This window comes from Cololabis saira, chromosome 11 (assembly GCF_033807715.1).
Source record: "Cololabis saira isolate AMF1-May2022 chromosome 11, fColSai1.1, whole genome shotgun sequence".
Taxonomy (NCBI): domain Eukaryota; kingdom Metazoa; phylum Chordata; class Actinopteri; order Beloniformes; family Belonidae; genus Cololabis; species Cololabis saira.
The window spans coordinates 16,760,491-16,773,496 of record NC_084597.1 but is presented as its reverse complement, the minus strand read 5'-3'; the positions used below and the strand labels follow the sequence as shown (position 1 = coordinate 16,773,496).

General features: G+C 41.1%; 1 protein-coding gene across 1 annotated transcript; it reads right to left on the bottom strand.

Annotated features, from left to right (window-relative positions):
- Nucleotides 1–8,763: 8,763 nt before the first annotated feature.
- On the bottom strand, nt 8,764–10,534 carry foxd1 (forkhead box D1). The gene has a single exon (XM_061733313.1). The coding sequence runs from the start codon at nt 10,315–10,317 to the stop codon at nt 9,304–9,306; it is 1,014 nt and encodes a 337-aa protein (XP_061589297.1). The 5' UTR covers nt 10,318–10,534; the 3' UTR covers nt 8,764–9,303.
- Nucleotides 10,535–13,006: the final 2,472 nt, after the last annotated feature.

The window sequence follows — 13,006 nt, the reverse complement described above, 5'->3', positions numbered from 1 at the left end:
CTGTCTTAAAAGTTGTGAGTTTAAGACTGGAGAAAGAAGAAAAAAGAGAGAGACATGGGGAGGACATATGTGGGAGGAAAAGTTCCACTACAAACAATGACCACCGTTTAGACACTCAGATTTATGTGGTTACTCTGCGACATGCAGCACCATCCAGCCATCGCTGCATTTCATCCCTCCTCCCTCATCAGTACACAGTAACTCTATCCCCCCTGGTGACGGGCAGAGAAATGGAAACACGCTGATGTGTGTAACACATGTGCTCACGCTGGACCAATACCAGGTCGTGGGCCTCCCACCCCACCTCACCCCACTCCCCCCTCGTTCCACCTGAGTGCAGAGCGACTGGAGAGGATGAACACATCAGGAGGAGACCACTGCAGCCAGTCAATCAATTAAGCTGCACATACAGGCGGAGAAGTGACAGTTTTAGAGCTGTGTTGCTACCGTCGGCATCCTGCCTGCAGGCCGGCGCGTTTTATTGTGACTCGCTGGTTCCCAGATGACTTTCAGCAAATTAAACTGTTAGGCGACTTTTTCTGTGTCGCTGAAATTCGAAGCCTTATTTCTTTACTTTTGCAATAAAAACTCCTAATGCGATGCAGTTTTATTGAGAACTTCCAAACTTATTATTCCATCCTATTTGGCTTGGCTGCACTGGTAGCTGTGCTGTACATGAATCAGGACAAAAACAAACAACGACTGAAGGCCATCCAGGGCATCGTTTGAGAAACTGTTGCGGCTGAAGAAACAAATGGAGATTTTAAACAAATTTAGATGCTGTTTTCTTAGGCTTCATATACAACAGACCATAATTAGCGACGCATGTGTACATACGTTCGGCATAATCTACTCAAAATATTATTGGAGGGAGATGAGGGCATGTCGCGTGTTTTACATGCTGTGGATTGTTACGTTTAGACTTGTGGAAATTCTTTTGGCTATTTTAGTTTGTATTTGGAAGTTTTTATTTAATAAAAGATGAAGATAAGACAATAGAAAGCTGCATACACACGGGTCTATGGGCAGCACCTGAGCAAACAGCACATGAAACACCAGAAATGACCGCTTGGAGTAATTCATACCTCATTAGGTCACTTTTTTTCCCCAAGTCATTTTGACATTTTTTTAAAACCATATAATAGTTTGGTTACAGGACACTAAACCTGGACTCTAGAGAGGTTTTAGCTGACAAATTCACTAGTTAGATTTTAATTTTTCTGTTTCCAAAATGTGTTCAGTTTTATCTATATGTTCCACTTTGAAGATCAAACGGGAATCCCAGTGGTGATGAACACATCACGACTTTGCTTAACCACTGATGTAAAAAGAGACATATGGGAATATTTTGTGAACTTGATTTTTGATGTGAAAAAACATACACGTTGTTTTAAGGCATTTTGCATGTGAAAATGCAAAACTCATCTTTCACACAATACGTTATACTAAGAAATTCCCAGTGTAACAACAGTTGGTAAAAATGACCAGAATCTGCTTTAGAAACTCACTTTTAAGTCCAGTGGTGGTTGATATGGCAACAACAAGATGTATTTGGATCCTAAACCATTCAGTGATTTATAAACTAACAGAAGTATTTTAAAGTTTGTTCTCTGAGGTAAAGGGAACCAGTGTAGGGATCTCAGAACTGCAGTGAATCAGTCCACTTTCTTAGTTCTAGTGAGAACCCGGGAAACAGCATTCTGGATCAGCTGTAGCTGCTGATTGACTTTTGAGGCAGACCTATGAAGACACTGCAACAGTGTGTTCACAGGTTTACATGTTGCCTTTAAATACATGCCTTTATTATCATTTTTACTTGTAGCTTTTTGTTTCACTCAGTAACTGTTGAAATCATTAGGGTTATGTGGTTGTAGCCAGTTGCCCCTTTGACCAGCGGTCACAGCATCATCGTCATCATCATAGCAACTGCCTCCTGCTAAAATTGGGTTTCATTTTTTGCTGTTCGGACACCATCGCTTGCATAATGATCGCTGTGAATAACCATTATTGGATGCTGGTAATTAGTGTTGGTTTTCACATTCAGGAGTGTGTGTGCACTGAGGGGATGTGGGGGAGTAAAAGCCTCTTTTCATGCTTAGCTGTGTACAAGAGGGCAAAATGGAAGCATAAGAGAGGCACTCTAAGCATTGGAGATAAAATGTGTGATAGCCCCCCACCCCCACCCCCCCCTTTTTTTTCGAACTAGAGTGACTCGGATACATGAAGCAAGTTGAGATTATGGTAATTCAGTAAACATACAAGATGGAACCTCTTTGCCTCTCTGAACTGTTGCAATTGGTTTGAGTTGAGTTGCAGAGCGCATTTCTGGTGCTGATCAAGTGTATTTAGCTTACGTTAGCAGTGGAAGTGCATTGAAATTCATCCAGTGAGTGTTCACTAGAGTGAGCCTTCATTTCAGCACGTATGCGGCACCCTGCAGCACTTTGGATTTGTATCCGGTTACCTGGAGTCACTTCGCCAGTCCAACAGCGCCCTGGCCACCCTGAAGCGCAGGGGTGGCAGGACGCCACCTGAAGCGAACTTATACTTTGACAGAGGCCCCTGAACATGTTGTGACGGGGCACAGGAAGTACCGGCTACCATGGGAGGAAGTATCCAATAATGCAGCATGGTGAAACTCAGATGTTTTAACACTGGTTCTGCTTGCAAGAGGAGGCTTTTTGAAGGGTATATGGTGTTTTTGCAGCTTTGGAAAAAGTCTGCATTGATGTTTTACAATAAGTGTGTGTTTTCATTCATCAAAACTGTAGGAACAGTTTAGTAAAAACCAGCCCTTGACTACAGAAAGATACTAGCTGCAGACCAGTGTGAGTTGTTCATGTGCACATTCAAAACATGTTAGGAAACAGCCCCTCAATTACCCTCATCAACCGTATCCCTGCTCACTCTTTTGCCCGTTTATCAGCTCGTTTTCTTTCTTAGGTTTAGCTCATCGCAACAGTGTAAAAACGTGCCTTTCTTCAGGATTTCCCTCACCTCAACAATGTCATACATAACCATGCATTGTGCTAACAGGAAATCAAAGCTTAGAGTCTTAATATGTTACAGCGAGCCTTGGTTTTATCTTTTATGTGGTGCACATTTTGGCAGAGGAGTTGCCGGGTTTGTGTGTGTGTGTGTGTAAATCTCTGGATCTAATTGTGGGTCGAGGATCACGTCTGTCGAATGGTAAGACAGATTCGGGCAGAGCTCCAAAAGTCTAGGAGGGACGTAGCGACACAGGGAGAGAGCATGGGTGGCTCAAACAACCACTTGAAGGCCCAGCGCCAGCGTTTCCCCGTTCCTTTTAGGGATCCGAGTCATCTGCCGTAGACACTTTGTGGTTGATTTAATGAGGCGGAGCGCTGGAGAAGGAGGAGGATGGAAAGAAGGAAATATACAAACAGAAGGGAATGTTTGGGGGAGGATATTTAGGGAGGGAAAGTAAGGAGTGAATGGGCCACATGGGTGGCTTCCAGTGGTGATGTTTTTTTCTTTTTTAGCCTTTTGAGTGACAAGGCCATCAACACTGAGAAATCTATGACATATTGCAGGAGACGGAGACGGAAAGTGTCCAAGTCCCTCCGCCCTCTCCCGCATACACAAACACGCAGCTACATTATGGAAATACAGACACTTGTATGTAATCTACATGGTTTACTGCTTTTAAATACATATTTTGCCCTGTGTGGTGCTCTGTATTTGCTGTATGGATTTCTGGAGGTCTGTGTTTAGAGGCAAGTCCCTCTCGGAGGAAATGTTTGGGCTCTGCCTTGTGTCAAGCTGCAACGCTCGGTTTGGGTTACCTGTGGGTGTCACGATGATGAACGGGCCACTGGCGCTCGATGAAGTGTTTATGGCCAAAAGGCGTTGTTGCATGTAAGTAATCAGGCCCAAAGCTGGTAGTCAAAGCAGGGCTTCTTTGGCAGACCCTTCTGAATGGGAACCCAATGATGCTTAATGATGTTTAGGATGCAAACAGTCAGCGGATGTTGCGGTGATGTCACGCAGCTGCTTAACTCAGGGGTCTCTGCAGTGACCACGACTGGGGACTTTCTTGTCAGAAAGGGCCAATTTTTGGTCTATTTATTGTTGTAACCTGAGTAGACGTTGTCTAGGTAACCTCTGTATTTCGTTTCAAGTGGACAGAATAATAAATCTCACCGTAACAAATGGTTTGTTTCAAGCCGCCTGTTATTTTATCATCACATTCTGCACAAGCGTGATGGATAAGCTAAGAGCCCTGGTTGTTTGTATGAGTCGGTAGTATGCCAAAGCAAACACACGCAGGACAAAAAAAAAAAAAAGGTGAAAAATGCAGTGAGAGGCAGCAACATAATTCTGCAGCAGATCCCGGATCTGAGGGTTCACAACGAGGTGAGACAGGCAAGATGTAGGATAAATAAAAACACCCCTGAAAGTCTTCAGCTAAATAAATTATGTGCAAGAACGCGTAAGCTTCCACTTCATGAAGTGGTGAAAGCTCAGAGTTTCTCCCGGGCCCGTCTGGAGCGACGTGGCCTGGAGCCAGAGTCTTTAATTCCTCTGTCAGACAGCACTTCATGGATCTCTGTTGGTGTTACTGTAAGTCTCATCATGGGCTGGATCATCACCACTGAACACTGTGTGTGTGTGTGTGTGTGTGTGTGTGTGTGTGTGTGTGTGTGTGTGTGTGTGTGTGTGTGTGTGTGTGTGTGTGTGTGGATGGTGGGATCAGAGAGAGAAAGAAAAAAAGAAATAAAGTTTAAGCAAAGCGATGGCATTGCAAAAAGGGAAAAGTAGAATCCTTCCCAAAGCCACACTTGTGCAGCAGGTCCTAGCAGTCCTCAGCAGCCTCTAATTAGGGTAGCATTCAGAGGAGGCATTAGTTCCCAAACTTTTTAATGGGGTGGAAAGCGGAGCTCCTTTTAGAGCGAGAGGATAAGTGTAGCGACAGCTCTATGCGCTGAATGGCAGATGGAGAGATTCTGCACCTCCCTGGGAGGTATTCATTCTTTTAGGTTTTCTCATCTCTTCTTCACCCCCCTTTTCCAGCCGCACTTTTCATAGATTTGTTATCAAGAAATGCTAACAGTTTGAACCAACGCTCAAAAAAGATCTATAGACATTTCTATTCTTAAATAATAAACAGAATAAATGATCTGCAATAGTAACTATTCCACACAAAGGAAGGAAAACACACAGGAAAAAGATTTAAAACTTTATCTTTTGGGGTCCTGGAGAACTTAAAAAGCACCACGGTTTGTTAGCCCTTACAAATGAATGTATTTGGTAACTTCAGTAGCTACTCAGGAAGAAAAGATTACAAAAAGGCAAAAAGAAGTGTCAAAGTTTAGAACTAAAAAAGTCTATTAGTATTCCAAACTCTAGCTGAAATTCCAAGAATTTCATTCAGTGATCTTGAAAGGTCTAAATCAAAGTATACGTATCTATCTATCTATCTATCTATCTATCTATCTATCTATCTATCTATCTATCTATCTATCTATCTATCTATCTATCTATCTATCTATCTATCTATCTATCTATCTATATATATAATATTATATATATATTATATATATATAAATATATATATATGTGTGTGTGTGTGTGTGTGTGTGTGTGTGTGTGTGTGTGTGTGTGTTTTATTGTGTCAACATGACATACAAACTTATTTCGCATTGATTTGCTTTAAAATAATTTTATCTTATATCAGGTAACATTATAACAAATTTGAATATTTTTTTCAGTTTAAGTCACTATCTCTTGATTTTTCTTTAAAATTATACACTCACACAACAGATACCAGCCTCTCATACACCAAAATAAACTAAATCTGTGCTTCATTCAGAGAGGTCAACATGTGGTTTTATTTTGTTTTTTGTAATTCATATTATGTCCATGAATTCTTCAGAGGATTTCTGAGATAATTAGTATTAAACAGCTAATAATAGCCTATTTCAGCTATTTTAACTGTTTTCTGTTTTTTTCTTTCTTAGTAATGAGACTGAAAAAATAATATGGATTAAAATTTTGATGAGACAACAAAACTATAGATGCATAAGACTTTTGCACAGTATCTCTCTCTCTACACACATGTACACACAACCACACACGTACACACACACAAGCTGTTGTAAATCCTTATTTACGTGGATATTGATTTTACAATCATCATTATATCAAGACGGTGTTGGTAGTTTTGTGTTTTGTAAAACAACATTTTTTTTCCTCTAATAATTATACTTTACAGAGAAAGAGGGATACATTTTGCTCTGCAGGGTTGAAGACTGGTCAATTATCATAACTTATTTACTTAAAAATAATATTTTAAAATAGAATAAAAAGTTCCTTCCAAATATAAATATCCCACGTTGGCGTGGATGGCGGTGCATTATGAGCTGAGTTTTATATTTGATCTCCTTTCCTGATGACCCGTGACCCAGCATGATAAAGTGCTGCGGCTTCGCACTCAAGGAGGCTGATGATCCGGACATGTGGCCATCAGCCTCTTGTTTAACCACCGGGCTTCACTGCTGCTGCTCATAACAAAACAATTACGGAGATCAGATGAAGTGAATAATCTGCTAAAATATTTTTTTTCCTCTTTTTTTTTTATAAGTCATCATTGAGGTTCTTTTTTTTTTTCTTTCAGGGTTATCAGGGTTATACACGTGTAGTGACGGACCGGAAACATGTTCTGGTATCCCTAGATGGTGACGAGCGCAGAGCCTTTGCCTCTCGAATTTTTTTTTTTTTTTTTTAATTAATTAAAAAAAATCACAGTGGCATTTTCAACAGGAAAACACACTTATTAACGTTTTACCATCTCCAGCAGCGTGTCTTCTTTATTAATTGCTTGAGTTTTTCTAAAAGTTTTTCTCTTAATTGTTGTCTTTAACGTGAGACCTGACATCTCTCACCACTGCTGATTTATTCCTGCTTTATATATGCAAAACTAACTTCTGTATAAACAATACTAATACCCAGTAGCAATATAAGTAGTAAATAAATTATTTTACCCATATTGCCTCGATGTTTATATTGTTTAAACTGGTTATAAGGGGTAGGAACAACATTGAATATATTATAATCAATAACCGTCCAGGTTGAAGCCTTTTAAATATACTAGGCTGATTTAAAAGTAGCATAACAATAAACGTAATAGAGGCGTTGTTGCGCTCACACGTGTAATGGCGTATCTTTTTTATCCATGCCTTTACTAGGGTCTTTTTTTAACCGTCTTTCTTGAGGAAAATCATGCATGTTGCAACGCAGGCCTGTGGTCAGTGACGGGTCACGTGAATGAATGAATATCTTTGACGCGTAAAGCTCAATAACATCCAGACAGAAAAAGTAAGAACAAACTTAAAACACCCCGCGGTTAAATTGCTTCGTTTGTACCATTTACATGATTTAAACGATTAGTATGAATGGAGCACTCTCCCAAACCACAGATGCCTATCGGGGTAAGCGTATGTGGGCCTTTATATCCGAGTTTTAACTGCCTCCATGCACTGAAGTCTGTAGTTTACAACTTCACCAAAAATTGTGCTGAGACAGCAGAGGGAAGACTAAACAAAACTGCCAATAAGTTTAACGAACACACAATAAGTTCTGTAGAAAAAACACACCATAAAATAAATGTGACAGGCGTGATAATGCTTGACAGAGGCCCCTAAGAGGGTCGTCGAGCTCCAAACGCATTATATTCACTATACTGACCGAATAACACATGGCTTAGATAGATGCGTGATGCTCACCATAAATCCTTCACACAGGAAACCCTCGTGCCTCTTGCAGTGATTGTAAAAGTCCTGCGCGTCGAAACTAGACACATTAGCTCTTATTGTTGTTTAACCTCCTCTAAACAAGTCCACTTGGCGCATCTGACCTCCTTCCCTGCTGCTGCCCCCCTCACTCTGCGAGTGCATGTCCGTCTCTCTCATTGCGTGTTACATCATCACGCACATAGCTGTCCTGCCGTGGCCTACTGAACTGGCTCTGAGCACTGCACCGATTTGGCCATCTACAATCCACACACTTTGGATCAGAGGAGCCAGACACACGCAAGCGACTGGGAACACACGTCCGGTCACGGAAGCTCTGAGGCTGTACAAGCAAGAAAAAAAAAAACATATGTGGGATGATGAAAAATTAAGAATAACACTGACACATGGAGACATCAGGCAGCGCTATAGCCAAGATGTTTGATTTTTTTGCGTTAACTTACTGCCTTTTTGGTGCTAAAAGAGTCAAAATAACGGTGAGAAAAAAGAAAAAAATGGTGAGAGGGTTGATCTGATTTTGCATAATTTTGGACAGAATTTAAATTTTCGTGTCCACTACAGGAGCAGATAGCATCATTTTTGTATGAGGGGTGCTTTTTTTCTTCTTTTTTCTTTTTTTCTCCCCCATGCAGCCCCGTGTCACCCAGCTGACACGCTCATGTACGCTCACTGTAATTAACGTGGATGAGTGCGAGAGAGGTCACGGACACAGACTCCGTGTGCGCATGTTCCAACGCGTATATTAGATGAGTACATTTGTAACGTTTGGAGGTTTTTACACACACGTATCTGCAAAGACCCCAACACAAAGCCCTCTCTAGATATATTCTTCTTAATCTCACTGCGTTACACAGCTGCAATTTAAAAATATAATATTAATAACATAAAAACATAACATAATATACCGCCAACAGTGTCAGCATTAATTAATAAAAGTATCTCCGAACAAATTATTTTTATTTTGTAAAATGAAATTTATTTCGGTTGAAAAAAAACTGTAAAAATATCACACTTCAGTTACACATTACTTGCTCAAAAAATGTACAATGTTTTATTACTGAAATCAACACACACTGCATATAATTATAAATGTATGACTTTTATCTCTGTTTCTTTTTTTAATACGTACAAAGTTCAAATCAAAACTTTTAAAACTTTGTTTTGATCTGCTAATAAAAAAAAACATGGATGTGTTTGACACAAATAGCCTAACATTATCAGCCTTAAAACAAACAAACAAAACAAACATGTGATCAGCTTTATAACCTGAGACGCCAGGAACAGTGATTGAAACGGATTAATCACTTCATGGAAAATACAAGAAAAGTTCAACATCTGATTCACACCGAGAAAATTTAAATATAAAAGAGGCGATGTTCAGAAACAGCATGAATATAGGCACAGTTAGTGTTTTGTATGTCCATCATTCAGCTGCGTGCTCTCAAATAAACATACAAAAATAATCCTACCTTCGAAGAGGGGCGTTTTTGTGTCTTTTTTTTCTAAAGTTTCTTGATAAGATTAGTAACATTTAACAGGCGCTAGTGCCGCCGACAACTCTGTTATTCGGGAAGTTTTCAGGCGGGTGTAAAACAGCTCCCAAAGAAGACACTGGGACCACGACCGGAGAAGTCCTGCATGAGGGGCTCCCCGACCCCCCGATGATGCTCTCTATGGAGAAGGGCGAGCGCTGCACCGGAGAGCCGGATTTACGCACCGGGGAAGATGCGGCGGCTGAGCCGTGCAAGCTGGAGCCGAGCGGAGGATAAAACCGAGTTCTGCTTAAGTCCGTGCTGGTGGGCATCAAAGAAGGTGAAGGGATAATGGTCCCCGTGTGTGAATGCCTGGAGTGCTGCTGTTGATGCTGCTGTTGCTGCTGCTGCTGGAACGCAAAAAGCGCAGAGTGCGTGTGGTAGGACTGGAGCTGGACGCCGTACGCGCCGCAGCCGTACGGCCCATACCCGTACGCAGCGGCCGCGGGGAGGAAGCCGCCGTGCTCCCGCAGCAAGTCCTGCGTCTGCTGCCTCTTAAAGCGCTTCCTCCGCCGCAGAAAGCTCCCGTTGTCAAACATATCGGCCGACTCCGGGTCCAAGGTCCAGTAGTTCCCCTTCCCGGGGTTCCCGGGCTCCCGTGGTATTTTCACGAAGCAGTCATTGAGGGATAAGTTGTGTCTGATGGAGTTCTGCCAGGCCGGGAACTTCTCCCTGTAGTAAGGGAAGCGGTTGCTGATGAAGTCGCAGATCTCGCTGAGGGTGAGCCTCTTTTTGGGGCTCTGGAGAATGGCCATGGTGATTAAGGCGATGTAGGAGTAAGGGGGCTTCACCAGGGTGTTCTTGCCCGCCGGCTTGTAGGCGTCCCTGGAGGAGGTGGAGCCGTCCAGGCACGGAGGAGGAGAGCCGGCCAGGAGGATGCCGTCGTGCATCTGCGCCACCTCGTCCACGAAGGAGCGCGTCTGGCCGTCCCCGTCCTCGCCCTCGCCGACCACGTCTATGTCGGTCTCCTCGGAAAGGACGGAGGCGTCCGACATCTCTGAGCTCAGAGTCATTGCTGCAGCCGCGGCCGTGCGTGCGCTCCGGCTCCGGCGCCTGCAGGAGGACGACTGGATGGAGCTGCTGCACCTCCCTCTTCAAAAACTCATAGGAGGACGAGCAGGGGAAAACTGTCCGCTTCTTTTGTAGCTATGTCCATATGTTTTCTGGGTCTAAAACACAAACTGAAAAAGCAGCCACAGACTTAAGTGTGCGTATAAACCCGCAAAACGGCCAAACCTTGAATCACGCAGGGGGCGGGTCTTCTCTCGTTATTTAAACCAGCTCACGGTCACGTGGAGGGAAACGTCACTGAGGCAAATGAAAAGAGAGGAAAAAAATAAATAACACAAAAAGGCTTTTGGAAATTAACTGTGTGTGGTTTTTTTAAAACGAGTAAAAAAAAGGAAAAGAAAAAAGGAAAAGTTTGGTGTGGCCTGTATCCTTTCTAGTGGTCGTTCAGTGCAATACGGTCCGCATGACTAATGTGAAGCTTTAATTTCAAGCAATTCTTAACGCGAAAATAGATTTGGAGAAGATAGAAAAGAGCTTCAAGAAAGTGTAACTTATTTATAAGATCTAAACAGTTATTACGCATGCACATTTAATGGATATACCCAACCTATTTGGATGATATATTAAGAGAATATACTAATAAGCCTGCCAGCTTTCTTCCTGAAGCCTCATGAAGCAGCCCGCTGCTGGGGTGTGGTGCGCCACATCCAGACGGCCCAGTTTGCGTGATCTAGTAGTTCCCCAGATTATCCGGCAGCCATTTGTGATGGAAAAGAGTCAGCTGTAAAGTCGAATCAGTCACGGGTCACGCAGAGCCTGCAAGCTCCACGCAAAGGCCTCCGCCATGCACGGCCAGGGCGCTTCTCAAGTGTGTGGACATTTTTTTCATGGAATTACAAAAGGTGTTATTGACACATTGTAAATTGAAGAATGAAAACAATCCAATTATGATAATAAGTATTAAAGTTTCCGCGTCCGTTTAGGGAAATGTTGATCTGTATTTAAAGTCACAAGACTGCGGGAAAAAAAACTATCTTCACTATCGGGTGAACTATTGCGGCATTTCATTTATTATCTGTTTAAACATCGAGAATGAATAATTCCACAGTATTTTCGAGGAGGAGTTCCATTGAACTTTCTGCAAAACCCAGATTTTGATATTCATATTTATTTTGCAGTCAGTTACAGACATAAAAAGGAACTGTTTTGCAGTTAATCTAATATCTACACGAGACAGTCTTCTTGGAAATGGATGTTCTTGGTTCTGAGAAAAGTCACACATAATGCAGATTTTCCTGTGGAGTCCTTGTATTCATGAATATTGTTATTTCATGGACATAGTATCTTGAAGTCGACTTATATGTTTGTTTGTTGTTTGTTTTTTATGGCCAGTACTCTGCTATTGATTAACTGACTGCTTAAATACTTTCAATTGATTTTCTGAGACCGAAAGATCTTTTGATTTTGGATAGTAATTTAAGCTTTGATAAAGCAAAAAGACAAATGCCCAGGACGTTTTGCAGATTATCTGCATCAAAGACTTCTCCTCTACTTTTTTGTGAGATTTGACAACATATTCTGTTTATTCAAAAAGAATTACATATATCGAGTGAGAATAGCAACAAGCAAAGAGTCACATCTGCCAATATGGCGACGTTATTGATGCACAAAAAGGAAATGTGTATCTTGTTGATATTTTTTGTTACTTAAAAATACAATTTATTCTTCTCGTCAGGTTCAGTGAATATAAGTTGTCCTAAAGTTTAGTCTTATGAGTCTTGTGCAAATATGGGCTTCTGATAGGTTGTGTTCTTATTTTTACTTGCCCTTCCACACCGCCACCTACTGGCGGAATTGACTCACAACTACACCAGCTGCCCGAAGACGGAGCCTCAGGCCAAGATGTTACAGGAAGAAACGAGAAACAGACTTTAGGGCAAATGTAATCATTTAAGAACACAACTTTGTTCAAAATGTGTCGAGATGATGGAAATATTTAAAATTTCCTTATTTGTGACATTGATTTGTCTTTTGTCATCAGTGTTTCTCTCACACAACATACTTTAAACTGACAGTAATCAATAATTTATCATCATTTATCATGTAATTTAACTCCTACATCTCTCCCAGTCACATTGATTCTTTGCATGACTCAAACTATATAGTTTACTCTATGTTATTAAAAATAAACTCAAAGAATCATTGTGGTTTGTTGATCGAGATGGGGATAAAACACTATAACAGCTAGACCTGTTTAGAGATTTTATTATTCTTGTTAAAGAAAATAAAGCTTATGGGTTGAGTTTAATTCAAGTCTCTTTGCTTCAGTTTATTTGTATTTATATTTATAGCGCTATAACAACAGTCATCTCTGGGTTCTGTGCAGAGAAAGTAAACAAGTTCAGTCCAACTAAATATGTAATTCCATTTATCCAATTATAATCCAATCATTTTCAAATGAAATTTTATCTGTCATAATCATCCTGTTCATTTATTAAAACTTTAGTTAAGTTTAAAATCATTAAAGGCTTGTGAAACTTTCTCTCAAGTATGTAATTTCCTTAGCCTAGATGGTATTTAAAATCACTAAAAAATATATTCAAACTCAGAGATATGCCTCTGAAATGTTATATGTGCTTATATTCATTATGATAATTAACTGCAAAAAAAGAATATTAATCAGGGAACAAC